This window comes from Lithobates pipiens, unplaced genomic scaffold (assembly GCF_037356315.1).
Source record: "Lithobates pipiens isolate NorthernLeopardFrog02 unplaced genomic scaffold, aLitPip1_a1.2 Scaffold_13, whole genome shotgun sequence".
NCBI classification, from domain to species: domain Eukaryota; kingdom Metazoa; phylum Chordata; class Amphibia; order Anura; family Ranidae; genus Lithobates; species Lithobates pipiens.
The window spans coordinates 421759363-421781346 of NW_027507718.1; the positions used below are offsets into that span (position 1 = coordinate 421759363).

The following is a 21984-nucleotide window of genomic DNA, read 5'->3' on the forward strand; positions in this document are numbered from 1 at the left end:
GAGTCATACTAAAGACAGACCCTGGGTTCTTACCAAAGGTAGCATCTAGCTTCCATAGGTCCCAAGATATTGTCCTCCCTTCATTTTTTGTCAAAATGCAGCAAATGAGAAAGAGGAACGTTTTCATTTATTGGATGTGAGGAGGTGTATTCTAGAATATCTTAAAATAACAAATCCATTCAGAATCTCAGACTCCCTTTTTTGTCCTTTTTTCCGGACAGCGTAGGGGACAGAAAGCTTCAAAAGTAACCATAGCTAGATGGATTAGGCTAGCTATAGCAGAGGGGTATAAGGCCTTGAATAGAGATCCTCCTGAGGGTGTTAAAGCTCACTCCACAAGAGCGTTGTCTGCATCCTGGGCAGAAAGAGCTGGTGCCACCCCGGAGCAGGTATGTAAAGCAGCCACATGGTCAAGCTTTTCCACCTTTACAAGGCATTACCGACTGGACTTAATGTCTAGTCAGGATCAGGCCTTTGGGAGGAAAGTCCTCCAGGCCGTGGTCCCCCCCTAATCTGGTAAGTACTTGGGGATCCTCTCAAGGGCTGTCCTGGAAGAACACTTGGGAAAACTGGAGTTAGTACTTACCGGTAACTCCTTTTCAGGTGGTCTTCCAGGACAGCACGATCCCACCCTTTATTTGATTATAGTGATGTACTAATGTTATTACCTGTTATGGTTTATATGTTTTTCAGTTCCATCCTTCGGTTCTTGGTGAATGACTGACCAGGGACCTGAGGGACCGCCTTTTGAACTGTGGCAATGTGTTTCCTGTGTCGATGGGAGGAGCTCCATCTCTCAAGGGCTGTCCTGGAAGACCACCGGAAAAGGAGTTACCGGTAAGTACTAACTCCAGTTTTTTTTTTTGATCCTAGGTGGAGTTTAAGGTTATTGGAAAGTCCCTGGATTTATGGTTACATGAACGTGCCTGGGGACCCATTTGATTCTCTATGCCCAGTTTCACTCCATAGCTTTTTGATTCAATATCCTGTCGGTGTGGGACAAAAGTCAGCAGTCTGGATCTGCCAATGCATCTGGCTTCTTAACTGGTGGTTATCGAGAGATCCTTCCATTGACTTGGAAGATCTTGACAATGGCCTTGTCTGGCTGGGGAGATGTTCTGGAGAAACTTTTGGTTTGGGGAACATGGTCATCAAAGTAGTGTACATTGCTGATTAACATCCTGAAACTTCAGTGATTTGGCATGCTCTCCTGCTTTGGTCTGTTTTCCTTTGCTGTCTTCGTGTCCGGATGCAGACACAAAATTCAACTGCTGTGACATATGTAGCACTACACCCTTAGGAGCCACTTAAGTTCAGTCCGTTACTCTCAACCCCAGTAACAGTCTCGGCTCCCTCTGGCACACCTGTCAATGGTGCAATAACCAAGGACCACACGCACGTTATGAGTACAAATTGTATGTACGGCAATATTTCTGTGGAAAAGTAACAATATAATTGTTTAAGGAATGCAATGGGAGAGCAATAACTGACGTTATGAGCAATCTAGCTCAATACTCTATTCGGGCTGCTTTCAGGGGGTTTAAAACCTAAGAATAACCCCAAAAGCAGAGGCACACTTGCATGGAAAATCACAATATGGCATTCCATATCAGATTGGTTACCTTTGCTCAGGTTGGCTCTGAGTCCAGCTAGGAGGAGAGCAGAGGAATGACCCTCTTTGTCAGACCTTTTCTGTCACCGGATGACACCACAGGCCCAACTTTAAACACTTTATTCAAATATACATGTAATGGCTTAACTTCCTAGATGAACTGTCCTGCACACACCCACTGCATATACAGAGCACTGAATGTGTGTGCAAGACCGTATGGCACTAGTAGCTTCAGTCCTTTTGAAGAACAGATAAAACTGTCTTCAGCTACCCACTTTCATCGTTCCACTAAACTCCTGAATTGCACAGCCAAATAACACAACTTGCCCGGATTACCAAGTGAAGAAAGCAAGGATCTCCTCAAGGTGAAAGGACAATGGTGTCTGTATACAGTGTCCCTGGAAATGGATGACCTTATCCTTTAACCCTGTGTCAGCAAGATGACTAAGAGCAATAATGTCTATATACAGTGTCCATTTAACTTCTGTGGTGCAGTGTCCCTGTTTCCTGCAAGTGGGCAAAAGCCCTCTCACCCAGCCCTGCGGTCAAGGCCCAAACAAACGTCCTGGAATAGCAGGCTCTCCTGGTAACCCGACTGGTCACCTCACACTAGAAAGATTCACTGTTTGTGCAGGTGCACCTGGATGTGCACCTGGGATCCCCCTTTTAGGTTGGATGTCCTGACTGGTGGCAGAGGCCTAAATCAGGTGGTGAAATCACCTGGGGGACAGCATCTCTCCCTCAGGTGTGATCTCTTCCATCTCATGCAGTCTCAATTCTCAGGGTATTAAAATGGAGTCTCTGACCCTCTGCTCCCAGAACATGCTGGACTGTGGGGCTGTTTGACATGGGGACTACATGTCCCAGGACCCTTTGCAGCTGCTCCTGCAGCTTCTGTCCCTCAGATTGGCTCCTGTACTTGGCTTTTCCTTTTGCCAGTAGGAGCACAGGGGGAGTAAGCAGAGAGCGTGTGGATGTCTGTGCGCACGCACCAAGGTCAGTGTCAGTGAAGAGAAAATGTAAGGAATATCCCAGAGCTAACAGGTGCGCTCTCCTGGCTGCAGAACCTGTGTACATTGCGGCTCTAAGTACTGTGTACTTTGTACTACTCAAAGTTGTGCTGCTTAAGACGTGGAACTGATCTTGTCTTGGGCAGAACTTCTGGCTCTGTCTACTGTGCATATTCCCAGTGTGGAAAGTTGGCAGGCAGACTTTCTCAGCCGCTAGCAGCTAAATCTGAGGGGAATGGACTTTTCACCCAGGGGTGATAGCATTTTTTCTGTGGTTGGGGACCTCAGATGTGGCTCTCTGTGTGTGGATTCAACAACATACTAGACAGGTCGGTGTCCAGGACCAGGGATCCTCTGGCATTTCTATTGGATGCCCTGATAACTACTTGGGATTGGTATTCTTTCCCTTCACTGCAGCTTCTTCTTTGCTTGTTGCGCAGTATAGAGGGCTTGCCAGTGATCTTGATTGCACATGCTTGGCCCAAAAGGAACATGGTACGCAGACACCATAAAGCTCTTGACAGACTGCTTTAAAGTCTTTAGGTTTGCTGACATGGCTTTTGAAGCCCGACTTATGAGAGATAGTGGTGTTTCTGACTCTTTAATCCCTACTTTTCACAAAGCAAGAAAATGATATTCTAGGAAGGTGTACCTTCATACATGGAAGGTTTATTTCACCTGTGTGAGGCTCCTGAGTTTCATCGTGGGGTGCATTTTATCCTTCCTTCGGGCTAGTGTGTAGATTCTCAGACCTTAAAATGATTAAGTCTTGTTTGTTATAAAAAAAAAACATGTTACTTACCTGCTCTGTGCAGTGGATTTGCACAGGGCAGCCTGGATCCTCCCCTTCTCATGTCCCTCACTCCCATGCTCCTGACTAGTTCCCCCACATCAAGCAGCTTGCTATGGGGGCAGCTGAGCTGCAGCTCAGTGTATCCCCTTTCTCTTGTCATTGGCTGACTTTCGACAGCAGCGGGAGCAAATGGTGCAGCGCTGCTGTCTCAGCCAATGAGGAAGGGAGTCTCGGGCAACTGAGACAGTCCTACAACATTGCTGGCTAGAGAGAGGTTTCAGGTAAGTATTAGGGGAGCTGAGGGGGCTGCTGCACACACAAGGCTTTTTGTCTTAATGCATAGAATGCATTTAAGATAAGAAAATCCTTCTGCCTTTACAACCACTTAGACACATACCAATGGGCAGATCTTTGCCCTTCGCATTGGCCGTTCTGTTGCAAAGACTCATTTAAACATTTTGGGTGCCTCAGATTGTTCTGGTTGTGCATCCCCTTTGTTCCCATGGTCCTTTTTAATTTGATCTTCTTTTGAACCTTTCCAAGAGAATCCCTTGTTGCTGCTTACACAACCTTGTCAAAATTCCTATGTATTATAACACTACCTATCAAATACAATATAAAGTGCAATGTGCATATAAAGAGAATAAATAAGGCACAAGTGCCAATCCAATGTGATCAATGTGCATGAAAATCAGAAGTGTCCAAAAATTCACAAATTCATACACAAATAAAAATGAAAATAAAAATTGTTATTTAAAAAATTAAAGTGATAAGTGCGTGATCCTGTGGTAATATGTTAAAAATTATTAAATGTCCAAACAATTATATAGTGTCCTGATGCACTGGAATCGCCTTATCTTTGAGCAGATAAGCGTTTAACATGTGACGCACCGCTCTAAAGATGCAGAAGACCCTTTTTTTTTTTTTTTAAACTGCACACGTACGCACTGTGTGTGTGTGTGTGTGTGTGTGTGTGTGTGTGTGTGTATATATATATATGTGTGTATATATATATATATATATATATGTATATATATATATATATATATATATATATATATATGTATATATATATATATATATATATGTATATATGTATGTATGTGTGTGTATATACATTGCAGTGGCCTATGTAGTGGGATTCTCCCCTATTTATTTTTGGGCATGTTGATTTGCTATTGCCCACCCCTCTTGTTCAGTGCTTTGGGGCGTTTTAGTTGGTCATTAATGTGAAGTGTCATGTGATGCAAGACTAAAAGGTTTGGATTTTTGGTTTACCTGATAGTTCTATTTGACACAAAAGAGAACTACCTGCATTTTAGATATGGCTTTTTTTTACTCATTATCCAACAGTTTTATGATCCCCCTCTGTCAGCATGGTCATCCACCCCACCCCCAATCTAATAGCTCTCCCTTTTCTTTCTCCTTTCCCCAAGAGATGGTCTTAACATTCTGCTAACATTTTTGTGAAATTGGTACTGCTCAGACCTTGGAGGAGACATACCCCGAAAGGTTTTCCTTCAAAATTGTATTTTAGTGCAAAATAAAAGAAAAGTATCACGGAGAGTGCTCAATTGTTTGGCGCAAGTGCACTAATATGGCTGCAATCACCTGAAGCAAGATGGTTTACCTGTAAAATCTTTGCTTTGGAGTACATAATGGGACACCATGCTCTTCCTCTGTTTTCATTGCTTGCTGAGCTATGAGGGTTTATGCCTGGGCTGGGAGTTCCTGCTTTTGTTGGCCAGTGTCCATCCACCTAAGGCGACAGCATAAACCAAGTAGTTATGAAGTGTACTGTGTCCTATGATGTACTCCAAGAACAGGATTTTACAGGTAATACAAAAATCCTAATTTTCTTTTCATTGGGGTTATGTTTCCCATGTCGATAAAATGGTTCAGATTTTACTATTTTATTGCATTATCTTAATGTGTGATTTTATTTATAAAAGTGATCACTTTCTCTTAATTCTTGTCTAGCACGTGAGGTAGCAACAAATACACTAATTCTGTGTGATAATCTGATGCTTAGGTGTTGTCCTTTACCCACCCGACTGCATTCCACTCTTCAGAGACCTATGAATCATTACTTCAGTGCCTTCGCATGGATGACGACAAAGTGGCAGAGGCAGCAATCCAGATATTTCGCAATACTGGGCACAGGATTGAAATCGATTTACCACAGATACGATCGTAAGACTTACTGTAATTTGGCATTGCTTATATCAGATGGGTTGGAGCAAAGGGAATCGGGTTCTTTTTAACAGCCAGCCTTGACATCCAGGTCTACAGCACTTTTTTAAAGAAAATAATTCTACAAATCTGATCTAAAGCACATATAGTGTAAATTTATAACATAAGCGGTTTATAAAATAAAGCTCAATCAAAGGGGGGGGGGGGGGTTGGGTGGTCACATAATCTTTAATAAAACAAAAAATTAACAAAAGGAGAAATTGTAACATGTTTTCTTTATTACTACTTCACGAATCACTTGTTATAGATTTACACCATTTGTAATTTATAGTATTGTTGTAAAGGCGTGTTGTGCACTTTCACCAAGCAGAATTTAGTTGTTTAAAGCGGAGGTCCACCCTAAAGTGGACCTTCCGCTCATTGGAATCCCCCCCCCCCCCCCCCCCCCCTCCGGCACCACAATTGGCACCTTTTAGGGGGGAGGGGGGTGCAGGTACCTGTACAGTACAGGTATCTGCACCCACTTCCGGCATAGCTATCTGCGGAAAGGGGCGTAGATTACGCCCCTTTCTGAAAGTCCCCTGCTGGGAAACACACGGATCCCAGAGGCAGCGGGACCATCCTTATTGCGCAGCGCGACTCGCGCATGCGCAGTAGGGAACCGGGAAATGAAGCTGAAAGTCTCCTTCCTGATTCCCATACCCAAGATGGCGGCGGCAGCACCCGAGAGACGATCGAGAGATCGGCTTCGGGTGCCGACATCGCGGGCGCGCTGGGCGGGTAAGTGTCCTTATTTTAAAAGTCAGCAGCTGCAGTATTGTAGCTGCTGGCTTTTAAAAAAATAAAAAATAAAACGGCGGAACTCCCAGCGGACTCCCGCTTTAAGCGTGATGGGCCAAAAATATATTTGTGTATTTAAAAAATAAAATAAAAAAATAACTTTGATATAATGGTAGCACAGTCCATTTTTCACAGTTCAGTCATTCCTCTTGTTTTTTCCCTCCAAAACATTTAAGGGCTAGTTTACACTTGCTTCAAAACATGGCTTCGGACACGCTTTGTTAAAGCTCTCTGAACGCCAGCCGTAGTGCCTGTCACTAAATAAAATGGTTAGCTTAGCCTTTTTGCGCCTTGCTTTTGCTTGGTGCTTCGATGAGGCTTTGTGGGACTTCGATGAGGCTTCAAGAGAGCTTTGCCATAGACTTCTATGGAGGCTTTGAAGCACCACTGATGCTACATGGGGTGATATTTAAGCGAAGCCGAAGCAAAAGCAGGTCTAAACAGGACTATTAGCTAACCATTTTATTTAGTGACAGCTTTGACTAGCATTCTGAGAGCTTTAACAAAGCGTGTCTGAAGCCTTGTTGAAGCCAAAGCAAGTGTAAATGAGCCCTTAGTAATTCAGTCTGGTTATGTGTTGGCTGATGCATCTCAGCCATGCTGCTTCACAAGTATGGCTGTTAAAACCTCATCTCGCATTTTTTATTTTTTTTTAGGTATACAATATAGGACACTGAATTTTATAGTACTTAGAGGAAGTAAACCCTGATGGGTTTACTTCCTCTTTGATTCCCTGCAAAGGTAAAGCATATAATGGACTACTATGCATCGCATAGTAGTCCATTATGTGTCACTTACCTGACACAGGAGCCAGCGAAATCACCACTGTCCCTTGTAGTTCCGAGCATCCATCTTCTTGGTGGGTCTCGCTGCTCCGGCGCTGTGATTCGCCGAAGCAGCGATGACGTCACTCCCGCGCATGCACACGGGAGCCGACACTTGCAGCATATTGCTGCGATCTGCGGCTTACCCAGTGCGCCTGCGCGCCGCTGTCTACAGCGCATGCGCCGTAGACAGCGGTGGCTGTCTTCAGGTAAATATCTCCTAAACCGTATAGGTTTAGGAGATATTTCTTGGACCTACAGGTAAGCCTTAATCTAGGCTTACCTGTAGGTCAAAGTGGTTTGTAAGGGTTTACAACCACTTTAATTATTGGTTATATGCATCGACCTTCAGGGGATTGTACACTTGCAAAAAAAAAATGCTGCAGACCACACCTACATGATAGGGCTCCAAACTCCTTAGAGAAGCTTGCCTCTTCTGTAGGAGTTGTGAGTTGGCCACATGCTGCTATACAGATCCAGGGTCCTGGTTTGCCTGCAGCAGAGCCCTATCAGGTGTTTGACCTTCGTAGGGGGTGAAGCCAGAAGGGGTTCTAATCCCTTACACCTTGCTCAGAATGTGAAGACATCTGTGTCGGTGCAAGGTTTGCTCCCTTAAATTCTGTCCCAAGGTGCTGGTGACCCTATGCCGAAGCTATGGTGGGGCCAGGCTGTGACACTTTAAAAAATGTGTTACAGCCATAGAATGGGCACCACAACCATTTAAATGTTGGCATTCTTTATCTGGTGGTGTGTTTCAAGCCCGTCAAATCGGGTGTTTCTGTGCCTCCTCTCTTTTGGTTGCTTTACTGTGCATGTGGCTCTGATCTTTTATTTTTTTTGTTCTGTCAGTCCACATCCAGCAGTTCCCAGCTCCCACAGTACAGCAATCACTGGATGCTCGTCTGGGTTCAGCAGCCTATAGTAACTGAGCAAAAGGCTTCACAATTTCCCTATATGGCCACACTCAGCACATGGCTTCTGGCAAGGGTGTGGGGTTTTTCTTTCTATCCACATGGCCCTACAGGGACCCTGTGTTTGGTCAATTGCCCCCAGTCTGACTCCCTGCCTTCGTCTAGGCACTCTGCTGGCCCTTTCCCTGAACAACCCTCTTCCTACTTGTCCAGGGAAGAATTTTTTGGGCAGGTGTTAGAGGCCAAAGATAACTAATCACAAGCGAGCCCCTTTTAGCCTTCACTTCTGAGTATATTTCCTTTATTGCAGATATACTGCTTGACTAGTAGATGGATCAGAAATCTAATTAGGATGAGTGATTCCTTCTGGGAAGTACTCTGCGGGATGCATCCTTTCCTTCCTCTAGTCTGATTGGTACTTGAGGCCAAATGCTGGTCTAGGCCAATAGGTAAATGAGGTGGATGGTGGTACATTGACCTAAAAAGACTCATAGCAAACTGTCTTTAGGCTCTATTAAATCATGAGGGCCTTCTGTTTCTAGCACTGATTTTTGTCATCCTACTTTTCATGGTTGTTTGTTTTAATAACCATTTTGAATCAAGCAACTGTTTAACGGATTTGCATAGCTGCAAATCAAATTTCTTGGTTACACATTCTTGAAGTTCTACTAGGTGGATGTTGCAACCCAATCTAGTGGCGACTTTGGACATAGGGTACTTCAGGCAGCTGTGAGGTGCTAGCAGTCCCTGGTTCTGTTTTCTTGGGCCTGTAATTGTTTGCCCCCCCCCCCATTAAATCATGAGGGCCTTCTGTTTCGAGCACTGATTTTTGTCATCCTTCTTTTCATGGTTGTTGGTTTTAATAACCATTTTGAATAAAGCAACCGTTTCACGGATTTGCATAGCTGACGAAAACTTCAATATCTCTCAATAGAGTAAAAATTTGATTTTCGTAATATTTTTTTTTTTTTGTTTTGAACTTCTGTCCACTTCTCCTGCAGGCAGCAGTATAACTTGGAAGTTATGAGCATTCCATGTCTTTCAACAAACTCCATGAAAATTTGCAGTGTATATAAAAATCCAATTTTAAATGCTTTTCATTTTTTAATTTCTTACCAATCTATTTTCATAGGCAGCCAGCAGGTGGGGCTCTAAACTTCTTTAAACATGTTTTTTGGTGTAACCGCCTGTTTAAATATTTGTATACAGAGCTCAATGGCTCACGATGAGATTTGGAAGCACACACACTTCTTGTAAATGCTGATCTAAAGAGCTTATTGAATTACTAGCACATAACAAGATGCAAGTCAAAAGAAACTAGATCATAGCACATAAATCCACTTTTTTTGGGGGGGTTTTAGAATGCTTAATGGAGCTGTCTAAGTGATTTGTAATACCCATGCCAAATCTGTAATTTAATAGGGCACTTATTCCAGTTTTGCATCAGAAGGCCAAGAGGGGTACACCGCATCAAGCTAAGCAGGCAATACATTGTATCCACGCTATCTTCTCGAATAAAGAAGTGCAACTGGCCCAGATATTTGAGGTAATTTACATTATTTTCATGTCTTGAATAGTTTATAATGAATGCTCTGTTTCGTCTCAGGCTTGGTATGTGTCTTCAGCCCCACCCCCCACATTTTCTGCTAATGCATAATAAACTTGTTATAGGATACATACTTTGTGGTGTTCGGATGTTAAAATAATAATTTGAGTGGAGTACTCTTCCCATTATGGCTGCTATTATTATTATATATTTTTTTTATAGAATAAAAAAAAAATGCTGTTTGATTTAATGTGTTGCTCCACTTTTGCAGTCAAATATCGGTGAAATTGATTTGTTCTCATTAAGGCTGGGCAAATCACATGCGATCTCTGTGTGATGCGATTTCAGCCATACAGATAGTATGGCTGAATTCGCTTTCCACCCAAACTCGTACAGGACCCTTTTTTTGGTCCGCAGCAGAATCGGATCGCATGGGTGTTCACACCATGCGATCCAATTCCTGTCCGAGTTTGCAGATCGCATTGCTATCTGCAAACTGATCTGGGGGGTGTCATTAACTTTTCACTGACACTCCCAGCAGTTCGCATAGGGCAGTGTGAACTTCCGCCGGGAGGAATGCGATGCGGGAACCCGCAGTAGAGTCGCAGCGTTCCTGCATCGCAGCAGTGTGAACCCAGCCTAACACAGCATTACCTTATTTAAAACAAAAAAAAAAAAATGATCTTGTTGGATGTTTGGAGCAGATTTATACCCGACTTGCAGGCTGTTCTGAGCAATTTCAAAGTGGGGACAGACTAAGCTAAAATACTTTAAGGACTTGTTCACACTGACCCGCACAGTAACAAGCAGAATTTTATTGTGCAGTAGAGTTAGTGTGAGGTCTTGCAATGCATGTTTCAGTGAATCGCACTACTTTTCTTTGAAGTAACTACTTCGTTCACGTCTTCATAACAGTGTGTTGACATCCATTGCACTGTGGAAAAACATTGCAGGTTTGCATTTTTCTTTTGTGCACCAAATATCACACCAGCATTTCGGTTTGAAGGAGGCACATGAAAAATGCTTATTTGACCAGTGGGGGTAAAAAATACACCAATTACCACAGTACGTGTGAATGAGCCCTAACATAATACGCCACCCAGACCTTGCAATCTTTAGCTCTGTTAGGAAAGTGTTTAAATTTAGTTTGCAACTGATAATGAAGAGCTGTTGTATAGTACAGACTAGGTTAAAGTGGATGTAAACCCTCACGTATACCCAGTGAACAACATCAGGGAAACAAGTCTCCCTACATAAGTTTTACATGCATATCTGCTGTGTTCAACTTTCTAGACTGTTTAGAATGTGCACATCATGTTGGCATTTTCTCTTCCTGTTCCACCACTGGCTGTGGACTCTTGGCATTCAATGTGACAGCTGATTGGTGGAAAGACACACACATCCCCTCTCCATATAGGCAGAGGAAGGAACAAATGTGCAGAGCTGTGCTTTGAATATACCAGCTGTCTGCTATTCTGTTTCTATGCACCATCCCTGACACAAATTTCAGGCTGCTTTTATCTTGGTTACTGGAGAGTTTGTCAGAAGTTATGCTGATAACAGAAGAACCGAGCAGCAGACACACAGGATTTAGAGCTTTGGAGAGAGATAAGTAAACACTACAGATGTGCCCAGGTCAAATTTCATGAATGGGGTTTACATCCACTTGTTAAATATTACTCCCCAGTTCTCTCCTTGACATTAAAGATCTACCTAGCCTCCCCTTCTAAGTGACATCAAAGGTTCATTTCATTTTCTTTTTAAATAACATGTCATACTTGCCTGCTCTGTGCAGTGGTTTTGCACAGGGCTGCCCCAATCCTCCTCTTTTTGGGTCACCCTTCAGCCAGTGTCCCAATGGCGAGCTGCTTGTTATTGGGGCACTGGTGCATGCCGCTCCTGCACCCCCTCCCCCCCCCTTAAAACCACTTTAACCTGTTGTCAACCAGGCGCCTTCATTTACTGCGGCAGGTTGGCTCTCCTGTACAAACCGCTGCGGGTGTACATCACGAGTCCACACAGTGATCGGATTTGGGAAAGAACCGATCAGTCTTCAGGTTCAGGCCAATGTTTTCTGGCCTGGACCTGCTGAATGACACTCTCTCCTCTGCCTCTGTAATTCTAGATTCCTGCTTGAAGTGTAATAAATTGCTTGCAGTGAAATGGAGGGACACGTGGAATGTCCAAGTTCTGTCGTCAATTCACACACAGATACGACAGTCCAAATTCCGAGGGGGGCTGGTGTTGAGAAGCCCCTCTGTGTCCACAAATACAACCTTAACATGGGAGGGGTGGACTTCCAACGACCAGGGGATGGCTCCATACTCCATTGCCTGTAAGGCCAGACGCTGGTATAAAAAAAGTGTATATTAATTTCAGTTAGCTCTGTTGAACAATTTCTGTGCTATACAAAGTGTCAGGACGAACTGGATCCTTCCTAAAATTACAGGAAGAGATCATCACAGCCTATCTGTTTTCAGACGTTGTTGTGGCCCAACTTCCCAATGGAAATGCAGTGAGCCGGCTGCATGAGACATTTTCCAGAGGTTCTCCGTGGTACCTCTGCCCAAAGAACACCGCAAAGAAGTCGTGTCTGTAGAAAACGCAGATACAGGAATGACGCCCGTTGTCCCTCCTGTCCTGGACCAACCTGGTCTTTGCATCGGTGACTCTTTCTGTCGTTACAATACACTAGTTGAGTATTAGCATAGGGTACAGCACGACACAGCCCTAGGTCACACTTTTGAAAGATGTTATATGGCATTTTGAGTTTCTAACCTAGAACGCTCAGTTATGTTGAATCTGATTTATTAAGTTTCAAATATTCTTAAACAATGTCGTCATGGTGCTTGGGGACTGCAAGCATCTCCAGCATATGTCCGGTACATTAGGATTACATTTATGTAGAATAGAGGGGCAGCAATAGCAATACCACCTAGAAAAAATGCAAAAACGTTCAAAGTTATAATAGTGTAAAAAAAATTTTTATAGACCTAACAAAGCCCAAAAAGTTTGTGGTTTGTTTTTTTTTTTTTTTTTTTTTTTTATTCTTGCTCTCTAGTCTTCTGCTCTGTTTTACTCTATTAGATGCTTAAAGTGGTTGTAAACCCTTACAACACACCTTGACCTACAGGTAAGCCTAGATTAAGGCTTACCTGTAGGTCTAAGAAATCTCTCCTAAACCTACACGGTTTAGGAGATATTTGGCGAAAGACAGGCACGCCGTAGACAGCGGCGCGTAGGCGCACTGAGCGCGGCACCGTCAGCGGCGACTATGCCACGCATGGCAGCGACATCATCGCGGCTTTGCCAAATGACAGCGAAGATGGATGCGCCTGACTACAGGGGACAGCAGTGACATCGCTGGCTCCTGTGTCAGGTAAGTGACACCTAATGGACTACTATGCGAGGCATAGTAGTCCATTATGCTTTACCTTTGCAGGGAATGAAAGAGGACGTAAACTCATCAGGGTTTACTTCCTCTTCAACTGTAATGTTTTATTCATCTTGTCACACGAATCTTGATGTGGTGAGATGCGTTAAGGGCTGAGGAGAAATCTAGAGTCTAATGGACCCCAAAGAGTACCTGTCACTACATATTGCTATCATAGGGGATATTAACATTCCCTGTGATAACAATAAAAAAAAATGAAAGGGACAGTGTAAAAATAAATAGCAAAATGAACAATTTAAGAAACATAAATAAAATGAAACCACCCCTGTCTCCTCGTGCATGCGCACAGAGGTAACCGCAAATGTTTTTAAAAATGTACAAAGTTTGTTGCTGCTGCACGGTTGTGCGTAATTTTAAAGCATGTTGTGTTTGGTATCTGTACTTGGCATAAGATCATCTTTTATGTTGCCAAACATTTGGGCAATATAGTGTGTTTGTGCATTAAAATTGCAACACCCACCATTTTAATCTGTAGGGCCTCTGCTTTAGCCGCCTGCTGTCCATCATATGACAGCCAGGCGACGCAGATCTCGTTGTGGGAGGGCGTCATTTGACGGCCCACCGTTTAAATGGGGAATGCGCGGCAATCGTGCGCGCGCATCTCTGTTCCTACGGTGACGGCGTGTCACGGAGACACCGCTCGCCAACTAGGGTTGTGAACAGTCATTGGTCATGGCTGTTTACCATGTGATCAGCCGTGATGAAGTCACAGCCGATCACAGATGGTTCCGCCCCACTGTGCACGGCACTGTAACACTGCTCGTCACCGACTCTGGTAAACAGCCATTGGCTGGCAGCTATTTACCACGTGATTGGCCGATCACTAAATGTCAACAAAACGGAGTAACGAGATGGTACCGGGTTCTCCTCACATACCACATATCGTGTGTGAGAAGGAGATTGTGGTAACATCTCGTTACCACTCAGTGTACACCAACACACTGATTGCCCCTGCCCCCCCCCCCCCCCAATAAAGAGGACCTGTCCTCACCCATCATGGTAACTGTCACAGTTTATCTGAGTACCTATCAGTCCCTATGAGTACCTGTCACCAGGCCATCAGAGTCCCCAAGTGATGGCCTGGTGACAGAGTAACCGAGTACCTATTTGCAGCCTATGCCTCATAGAATATATGTTGGGGTGTTTGCGTTCCAAAATGGGGTAATTTTGGGGATAATTCCACTGTCCTAGTGCTCTGGGACTATCAAGTGATAGGTAGGAATGAAATGAGATGTGTAATTTATGCTCCTAGAACGCCTGAAGGTACCACTTCAGTGTTGGACCTCTGTATGTGGCCAGGCTGTGTAAAAGTCTCACATGTGTGGTATCGCCATACTCGGAAGAGTAGCAGAATGTATGTATTTTGGGGTGTAATTTGTACATGCTATGTGTTAGAAATATATTTTATTCCATTGTCCTGGCACTCATGGGCCTTCAAAAGTGTAATAGATGGTTGAGAAATTAGTGCCTAAAGGTGCTACTTCAATGTTGGGCCTCTGTATGTGGCCAGGCTGTGTAAGTCTCACACATGTGGTATCGCCATACTTCGGAAGAGTAGCAGAATGTATTTTGTTGTATGCATATGCTGTGTGTGAGAAATAACCTGATAATATGACAATTTTGTTAAAAAAAAAAAAAAAAAACTTAAATAGAAAAAATCTTCATTTTGCAAAGACTTATGGGAAAAAAATGACAACTTAAAAAAACTCACCTTGCTACTTGCCTAATACCTTGGAATGTCTACTTTCTAAAAACGGGGAATTTGTGGGTTATTTATACTTTCCTGACTTAGTGTCTCAAGACATGAGATTCACCTGATGTACTGAAGGCCTGATCAGATGTGATCAATATTCAGTGATTGGCACGTTTTAGACTCTCAACTTTTACAAAGACCAAATATACACTAATTTGGGTTATTTTTACTAAAGATATTTAGCAGTATACATTTTGGCCAAAATTTATGGAAAAAATACTAATTAGCAAAAATTTTGACGGTACAAAGGCATTTTTTCCCCCCCACAAAATTTACGGAATTTATAGCACAAAAAATTAAGAACCCACTAGTGATTAAATACCACCAAAAGAAAGCTCTATTTGTGTGGAAAGGACACAAGTTTCATATGGGTACAGTGTTGCATGACTGAGTGTCATGCAAACTGTTAGTGCTGAAAGCTGAAAATTGATCTGGGCAGGAAGGGGGTGTAAATGTGCTGTATTGAGGTGGTTAAAGTATATAATTGGGGGTTCAAAGTAATTTTCTAGCAAAAAACTAAATGTATTTTCATGTAAACAAGTGTCAAGAAAGACTTGGTGGTTAGTGGGTGAGGTATGGCTTCTAATGTTGGGCCTAAAATGCCGGGACAGTTCCTCTTGTTGAAAAGTAGACACCTCAAGGTATTTGCTGAGAGGCATGTTGAGTCCATGTCACTAAATGAATTGCTCAAACATAGCATGGGTATATTGGGAAATGACACCCCTAAAATTACGTTCTGCTGCTTCTCCTGAGTACAGGGGTACTGCATGTGAGACTATTTGGAAGCCTAGCTGCGTACGGGATCCTTTTCTTTCAAAACTTTGTGCAAAAAGTGAGATGGGGGGGGGGGGGGGGGTGTAGTGTTGGCATTTCATGGCCTCCAAAACTGTGATGGGTAGTGAGGAGTGAAATCAAAAATTTACACCCTTAGAAATCCTGAGGGCATGTGGGGTTTTTTTTTTGTCATTTTTCAGTCACTTATGACAAAAATGAAGTATTCAATGGGCTCAACATGCCTCAGCAAATTCCTTGGGGTGTCTACGTTCCGAAAAATTGGTTATTTGGAGGGGTTTTCTACTGCCCTGCTTTTTTAGCACCTCAAGAAATGAGATGGGCAGTCATAAACTAAAAGCTGCGTAATTTCCAGTAAATGTACCATGGTTTACAGATGCTATAACTTTTGCACAAACCAATAAATATACGCCTTTTTTTTTTTTTCTTTTTTTTTTACCCAAGACGTGGCTGAATACATTTTGGCCTAAATGTATGACCAACATTTTGTTGTATTTTTTTTTTTTTTATAACAAAAAAGTAGATATTCCATTCCCCCACTTTTCAGGTCTTTGTTTCGTTTATCGCTAAAAAAATAAAATTTCCAGAGGTGATGAAATGCTACCAAAATAAAGCTCTATTTGTGGGTATAAAAGGATGCAAATGTTTTTTTGGGTACAGCATTGCATGACTGCACAGTTACTTACCAGTTAAAGTAGGCCAGTGCCAAATTGCAAAAAGTGCTCTGGTCAGGAAGGGAGGAAGGGGGTAAATCCTTCTGGGGCTCAAGTGGTTAAGAAGGTTAAAGCTTGGTAGGATTTTTTTTTTTTTTTCATTCTTTTTAAATAATGCTGTGCCACTGGGAATCTACAGCTATATAAAGTAGCTGCAGTTTGAATGCAAACCTGAAAGTACACTTTAACCGGTTTGCGCAGATATACTGCAGCAGAATGGCTCTCCTGGGTGAAATCCCGTGTGTGTGTGTATATATACGGCTCTGTCCAAGAGAGCCACCAGAGCGCACACACGCCTCCGATGTGCATGCACGAAAGCCAGCACAGGGATTTGTGTGTGTAAACGCACAAAATCCCTGTCCTGTCAGAGGAGACAGATTACAGATTACAAAGTAGGAACAGCGATCGGTCATCGCTCTATTCCATCCCCACAGTTAGAACAGTTGACCCCCTTTATTGCCCCCTAGTGTTAACCCCCTTCCCTGCCCGTGACATTTATACAGTAATCGGTACATATTTATAGCACTGATCACTCTATAAATGTCAATGGTCCCAAAAAGTGTCAAGTGTCCAATCGGGCTGCTGCAATGTCACAATACCGCTAAAAAATCGCAGATCACCGCCATTACTAGTAAAAATAAAAATGCCATAAATCTTTCCCATAGTTTGTAGACGCTATAACTTTTGCACAAACCAATCAATATACGCTTATTGCAAATTTTTTCTTATCCAAAATCTGTAGAATACATATCGGCCTAAACTGATAGATTTTTTTTTTTTTTTTTAATTGGGAGATATTTATTATAAAAAAAAAAAAAGAGATGGAGGTGATCAATGACCACCAAAAGAAAGCTCTATTTGTGGGGAAAAAGACGCAAAATTTGTTTTGGCAACAACATTGCATGACCGTGCAATTGTCAGTTAAAGCGACGCAGTGCCAGATTGTACAAAGTGCTCTGGTCCGGAAGGGAGAAAAATCTTGAAGGGGTACTTTGCCTGATCTAACTTATCTAGAGTGGGTGTTAGGAAAATTCCTAAATATGGGAAGGCTTTCGCCTACCATTTTGAATGGAATTGATTTTTGTAGCTGTGCTGTTGAGAGGTTAAGGGCAACCGATTTCGAATGGTTGTTGGAAAGACCCGAGATCATGAAGAAGTGGCGCAATGTTTTGTAGTGACGTGACCGGGGATTAGAGGAGCATGAGGATGTCGTCAAACATAGCACACTTGTACTTTAGCTCCCTACAATGTATGCCATATGTCAGGGTGATTCCTAATTTTAATAGCCAAGGGTTTCGAGGTCCAAAAAATAAAATGGTAGATGGGGGGGGGGGGGGGGGGGATCCTTGCAGAGTTCCTCTATGGATATCTATTTGATGTGAGGCGTATCCCTTGACCTGGCTTCTTGCTGTGGGTAAGCTATAGATAGTCTGCAACACACCCAAAAATTTGGGCCAAACCCGTAGCCTTTCAAGGCATAATATAGGTAATCCCATGACAGGGAGTCAAAGGCCTTATAAAGGTCTAATAACAGCGTGCCCTTCCTGGGTCCACGATTGTCCCAGTTGAACTGAACCGCTGATCTAACATCTATTAATCGTCGGGTCTGATCAGGGGCCTGACGATTGGCCACAAACTCCACCGGGTCTGGATGGATGTACCTGGATAGGAAGGTTTGCCAAAACTTTGGTCAATCAATTTAAGATATACGTTAATGAAATTGGGCGATATTTGGCACAGTCCCAGTGGTCCTTCCCAGGTTTAGGGATGACATGGATAAAGGCTGCATTTTCATTTGTAGCTAAAGCAGAGCCGGTCATTAAAAAAAAAAAAGTATAGGTGGGCACCAACAACTCCGAAAAGTAATAATGGCCTGAGAATCCATCAGGTGCCTTTTTGAGGGGTGCCCACCCCTGATAGCGGATTCAATTTCGCCCTCTGTAAAATCTCCCTCCATTAGCTCAATATGATTGCGACTTTAAGGAAAGGCATGTCCCTAAAATACTTGTCAGCTACAGTTGCGGAGAAAACGTTCAGTGAAGCGTATAGTTTAGATTAGAAGGTAGAGAATTTCTGTACCATGAGTTGTGGATTCTGGGTCAATTTGCCATCACACACGCGTAGCCTTGGTAAGGCTGTAAGGGCGAGGTGTGCGTTTCCTAGTTAGCAAGGTGTTTGGCTTGTCTCCGAAGGTGTAGAATCAGTGTCTGGACCAGCGAAGATGCTTTTCCACTTTGATAGTGAGGCTAAGATTTAATGCTGTGCGTGCTGCGTCGACTGTGTTTTAAGTCTAGCTGGGGTTTTTTCTTTTGCTCTAGCAGAAGGGCCTGTAGATCCGTCTCCTGTTGTATTGTTCGTGTGCGTTTTTGGTCCTGGAAGCTAGTTGGATCAACTGACCGCGAATCATGGCTTTGTGCGCTGCCCAGTTGATGCTCCAAGTGGTATAAGTTGCCTGATTTTCAGTATTGGCCCATGGCCTTTTCATTTTCAGCTACTATAATTATTAGGCAAAGAGGCGGTATGGCGCCATGTCGTTTTGGTTTCGTCCCCAGGTCTGATGAGCAGATTTGCACCGGGGAATGATCAGACCACGCCCTGGTCATTATTTTAGCTGATTTGATTGATGGAAGTAGGTGGGGGGGGGGGACCTCTGGGTTTGGAGCGTGGAGTGCACTTGGGTAAAAAGCAAGCAAGAAAGAAGAAAATAAGTTGTAAGTTAGAATAATGTACCGACAAACTGGTAATCCGTGTGTCAAAAGTTGTAATACATATAAGTAACGTCTCGTAATGTTATGCAGGTCATTGACCTCTGGGAATTCAACATTCCGATAATGTATTGTGAGGTTTTCACCCTCTAACAAGGTGGGACACTCTTGCCAAGAAGTGGCATGCGTTTTCTGCCCTGGTGTCTTTCCACTCCTATTACTTTGATAGAAGTATCCAGGATATAAAATCTCAATACAAGTATAACCAGGCATGTTTAGTTAATACAGTAGACAACTACTATCTGGGTAAAGTGATTTTCTTTTTCAGCTTAGGACCAAGATGGGGAGAAAAAAAGGGGGGAAAATCGTGTAACCATGTCCTAAAACTGGATTAAGGTGGCCGCATCCTAGTTTCACGCTCCCATGGCTGAATTGGACCACTTGGATGAGGAGCGGCCTTGAGACTATATAGGTAAAATTGGTCATCCCCTTGCTTACCGGGGGAGAGGGAGATGAAGGTTCTCGAGTGATCAGTCCCAGGTCTAGCAGAATTTCCTCTCCATCTCGGAAATTGGCAAACGAGTGCGTCCTTACCTCTAATTTGCCTACAAGGGTAAGGGAAAAGCCCAATATTTTGTGGCTTCAGTGCACGCCTCTTCTGGATGGTTTGTTGGGAGATATCTGCAAATATTTGGACTTTGTGACCTAATAAGTTTGTCTCCCTTACTCCTGGCTTCCGACATTTTTTCCTTGATCCTGTAAAAATGTGGCTTTACTAACACATCTCTGGGGAGGCCATCCTTTTTCGGGACAGTCAAGCTGCGATGCACCCTGTCGAGCTCCAGATGGTGAGGGGAAATTCCTGGGATCAAGGGTGTGTACTGCTTCAAGTTAGATTGATTGCAGCAATCAGTGCCGCCTGAAATTGTACCGTCTGGATCTATTTTCCAGAGCTTCGATTTTTTTTGTTGGCTTGGTAGAGTTGGTCTTGCAGAGAGGAGATCATTAGTATTCTGGTTAACCCTGCCCACCGTGCCATCCACCTTGAATGCAATAATGTCTAGTTTCCCCCAATGCAGTGATGGTCATTCCTTATCTCAGCTGTTAATGCAGTACAGGCTTTAGATAATTCTTGTAGGAGCAGTGCAGAGAAGCAAGGCTGCATCTCCAGAATAGGGAGAAGGTGGTGGTGGTTGGGACTGATCTAGTATGGAACTGGACTGGCTCAGAGCCATTTCCGTAATGTCTGCCATGCCTCTGTCCATAGAAGAGGCCGGGGACCCTGCATATTCTGAACCCTCTCCATGGGACACCCTAGTAGGGGAGAACTGGGGAGCCCACCTCTGTGCATCGCTGTCAGCTCCTTCTGGGACTGGAAAGTGGATGGATCTGGCATCTGGGTGTTCTGTGGGATGGCAGTGGCATTTGGTGAGGCTGCCGCAGAGTCAGGGGGATCCGGGCTGCGAGATGACTGTGCCACCTGTCCATGCTACTTCTGATCTGGCGCCATCTTGGGAGAGGGGGCCTGGTGTGCTGTAGGTGCCTGGCACTCCGAGCGGGTCGTGGGACAATAGCGCTGCTGTTTGTTTTGGCTGTCCCTGCTGCCCTCTGCTGCTGGATATATTTTTATATCCCATTTCCTGTTTTATACAGTTTAACTACCTTTTCCCACATATCCTTTGACAATTCTTTTGCTTTCCCCATGACTCAGAATCCAGAAACATCAGTGCAGCACTGGATGAAAGATGCAAGGGTCTGTCACAAGTCCAGAAATTCATTGACCACTTACACACACACACTTACAAACACTTACACACACACACTTACACACACACACTTACACACACTTACACACACACACTTACACACACACACTTACACACACACACTTACACACACACACTTACACACACACACACTTACACACACACACACACTTACACACACACACACTTACACACACACACACACACACTTACACACACACACACACACACTTACACACACACACACTTACACACACACACACTTACACACACACACTTACACACACACACACACACACTTACACACACACACTTACACACACACACTTACACACACACACACACACTTACACACACTTACACACACACACACACACTTACACACACACACACACACTTACACACACACACACACACTTACACACACACACACACTTACACACACACACTCACACACACTCACACACTCACACACACACTTACACTCACACACACACACTCACACACACACTTACACTCACACACACTTGCATACACACACACTTGCATACACACACACTTACATACACACACACACTTACACACACACACTTACACACACTCACACACTTACACACACTTACACACACTCACACACTTACACACTTACATACATACACACTTACACGCACATATATATATATATATATATATATATATATATATATATATATATATATATATATATATATATATATATATATATATATATATACACACACACACACACACACACACACACACACACACACACACACACACACACACACACACACACACACACACACACACACACGGATTGCAAGCAAACAGATCACAGGTGAGGATGGTTACATTTTAATAGCCATTCAAACACCTTTGTGTCAACTTGTGTGCATGTTATCAGGTCAAAATCACCAGGGTATGTTAACTTTTGATCATGGTCATTTATGTAGTTTGTTTTCATTATAACTTGGAGTAAACACAGTTGATTGATAATAAATGGCTTCAGCCAAATGCTAACCATGAGTGAAAAAAGTTTGTGTTATCATTC

General features: G+C 43.3%; 1 protein-coding gene across 6 annotated transcripts in view; it reads left to right on the forward strand.

The window, feature by feature from the left end:
• Positions 1 to 21984, forward strand: part of PDS5A (PDS5 cohesin associated factor A) — a 197609-nt gene that overhangs the window by 130048 nt on the left and 45577 nt on the right. For all 6 annotated transcript variants that reach the window (XM_077477616.1, XM_077477618.1, XM_077477613.1 and 3 more), the window contains 2 exons: positions 5448 to 5608; positions 9606 to 9729. In XM_077477616.1, the coding sequence (XP_077333742.1) occupies positions 5448 to 5608; positions 9606 to 9729 (285 nt within the window). The remainder of the gene's footprint in view (positions 1 to 5447; positions 5609 to 9605; positions 9730 to 21984) is intronic.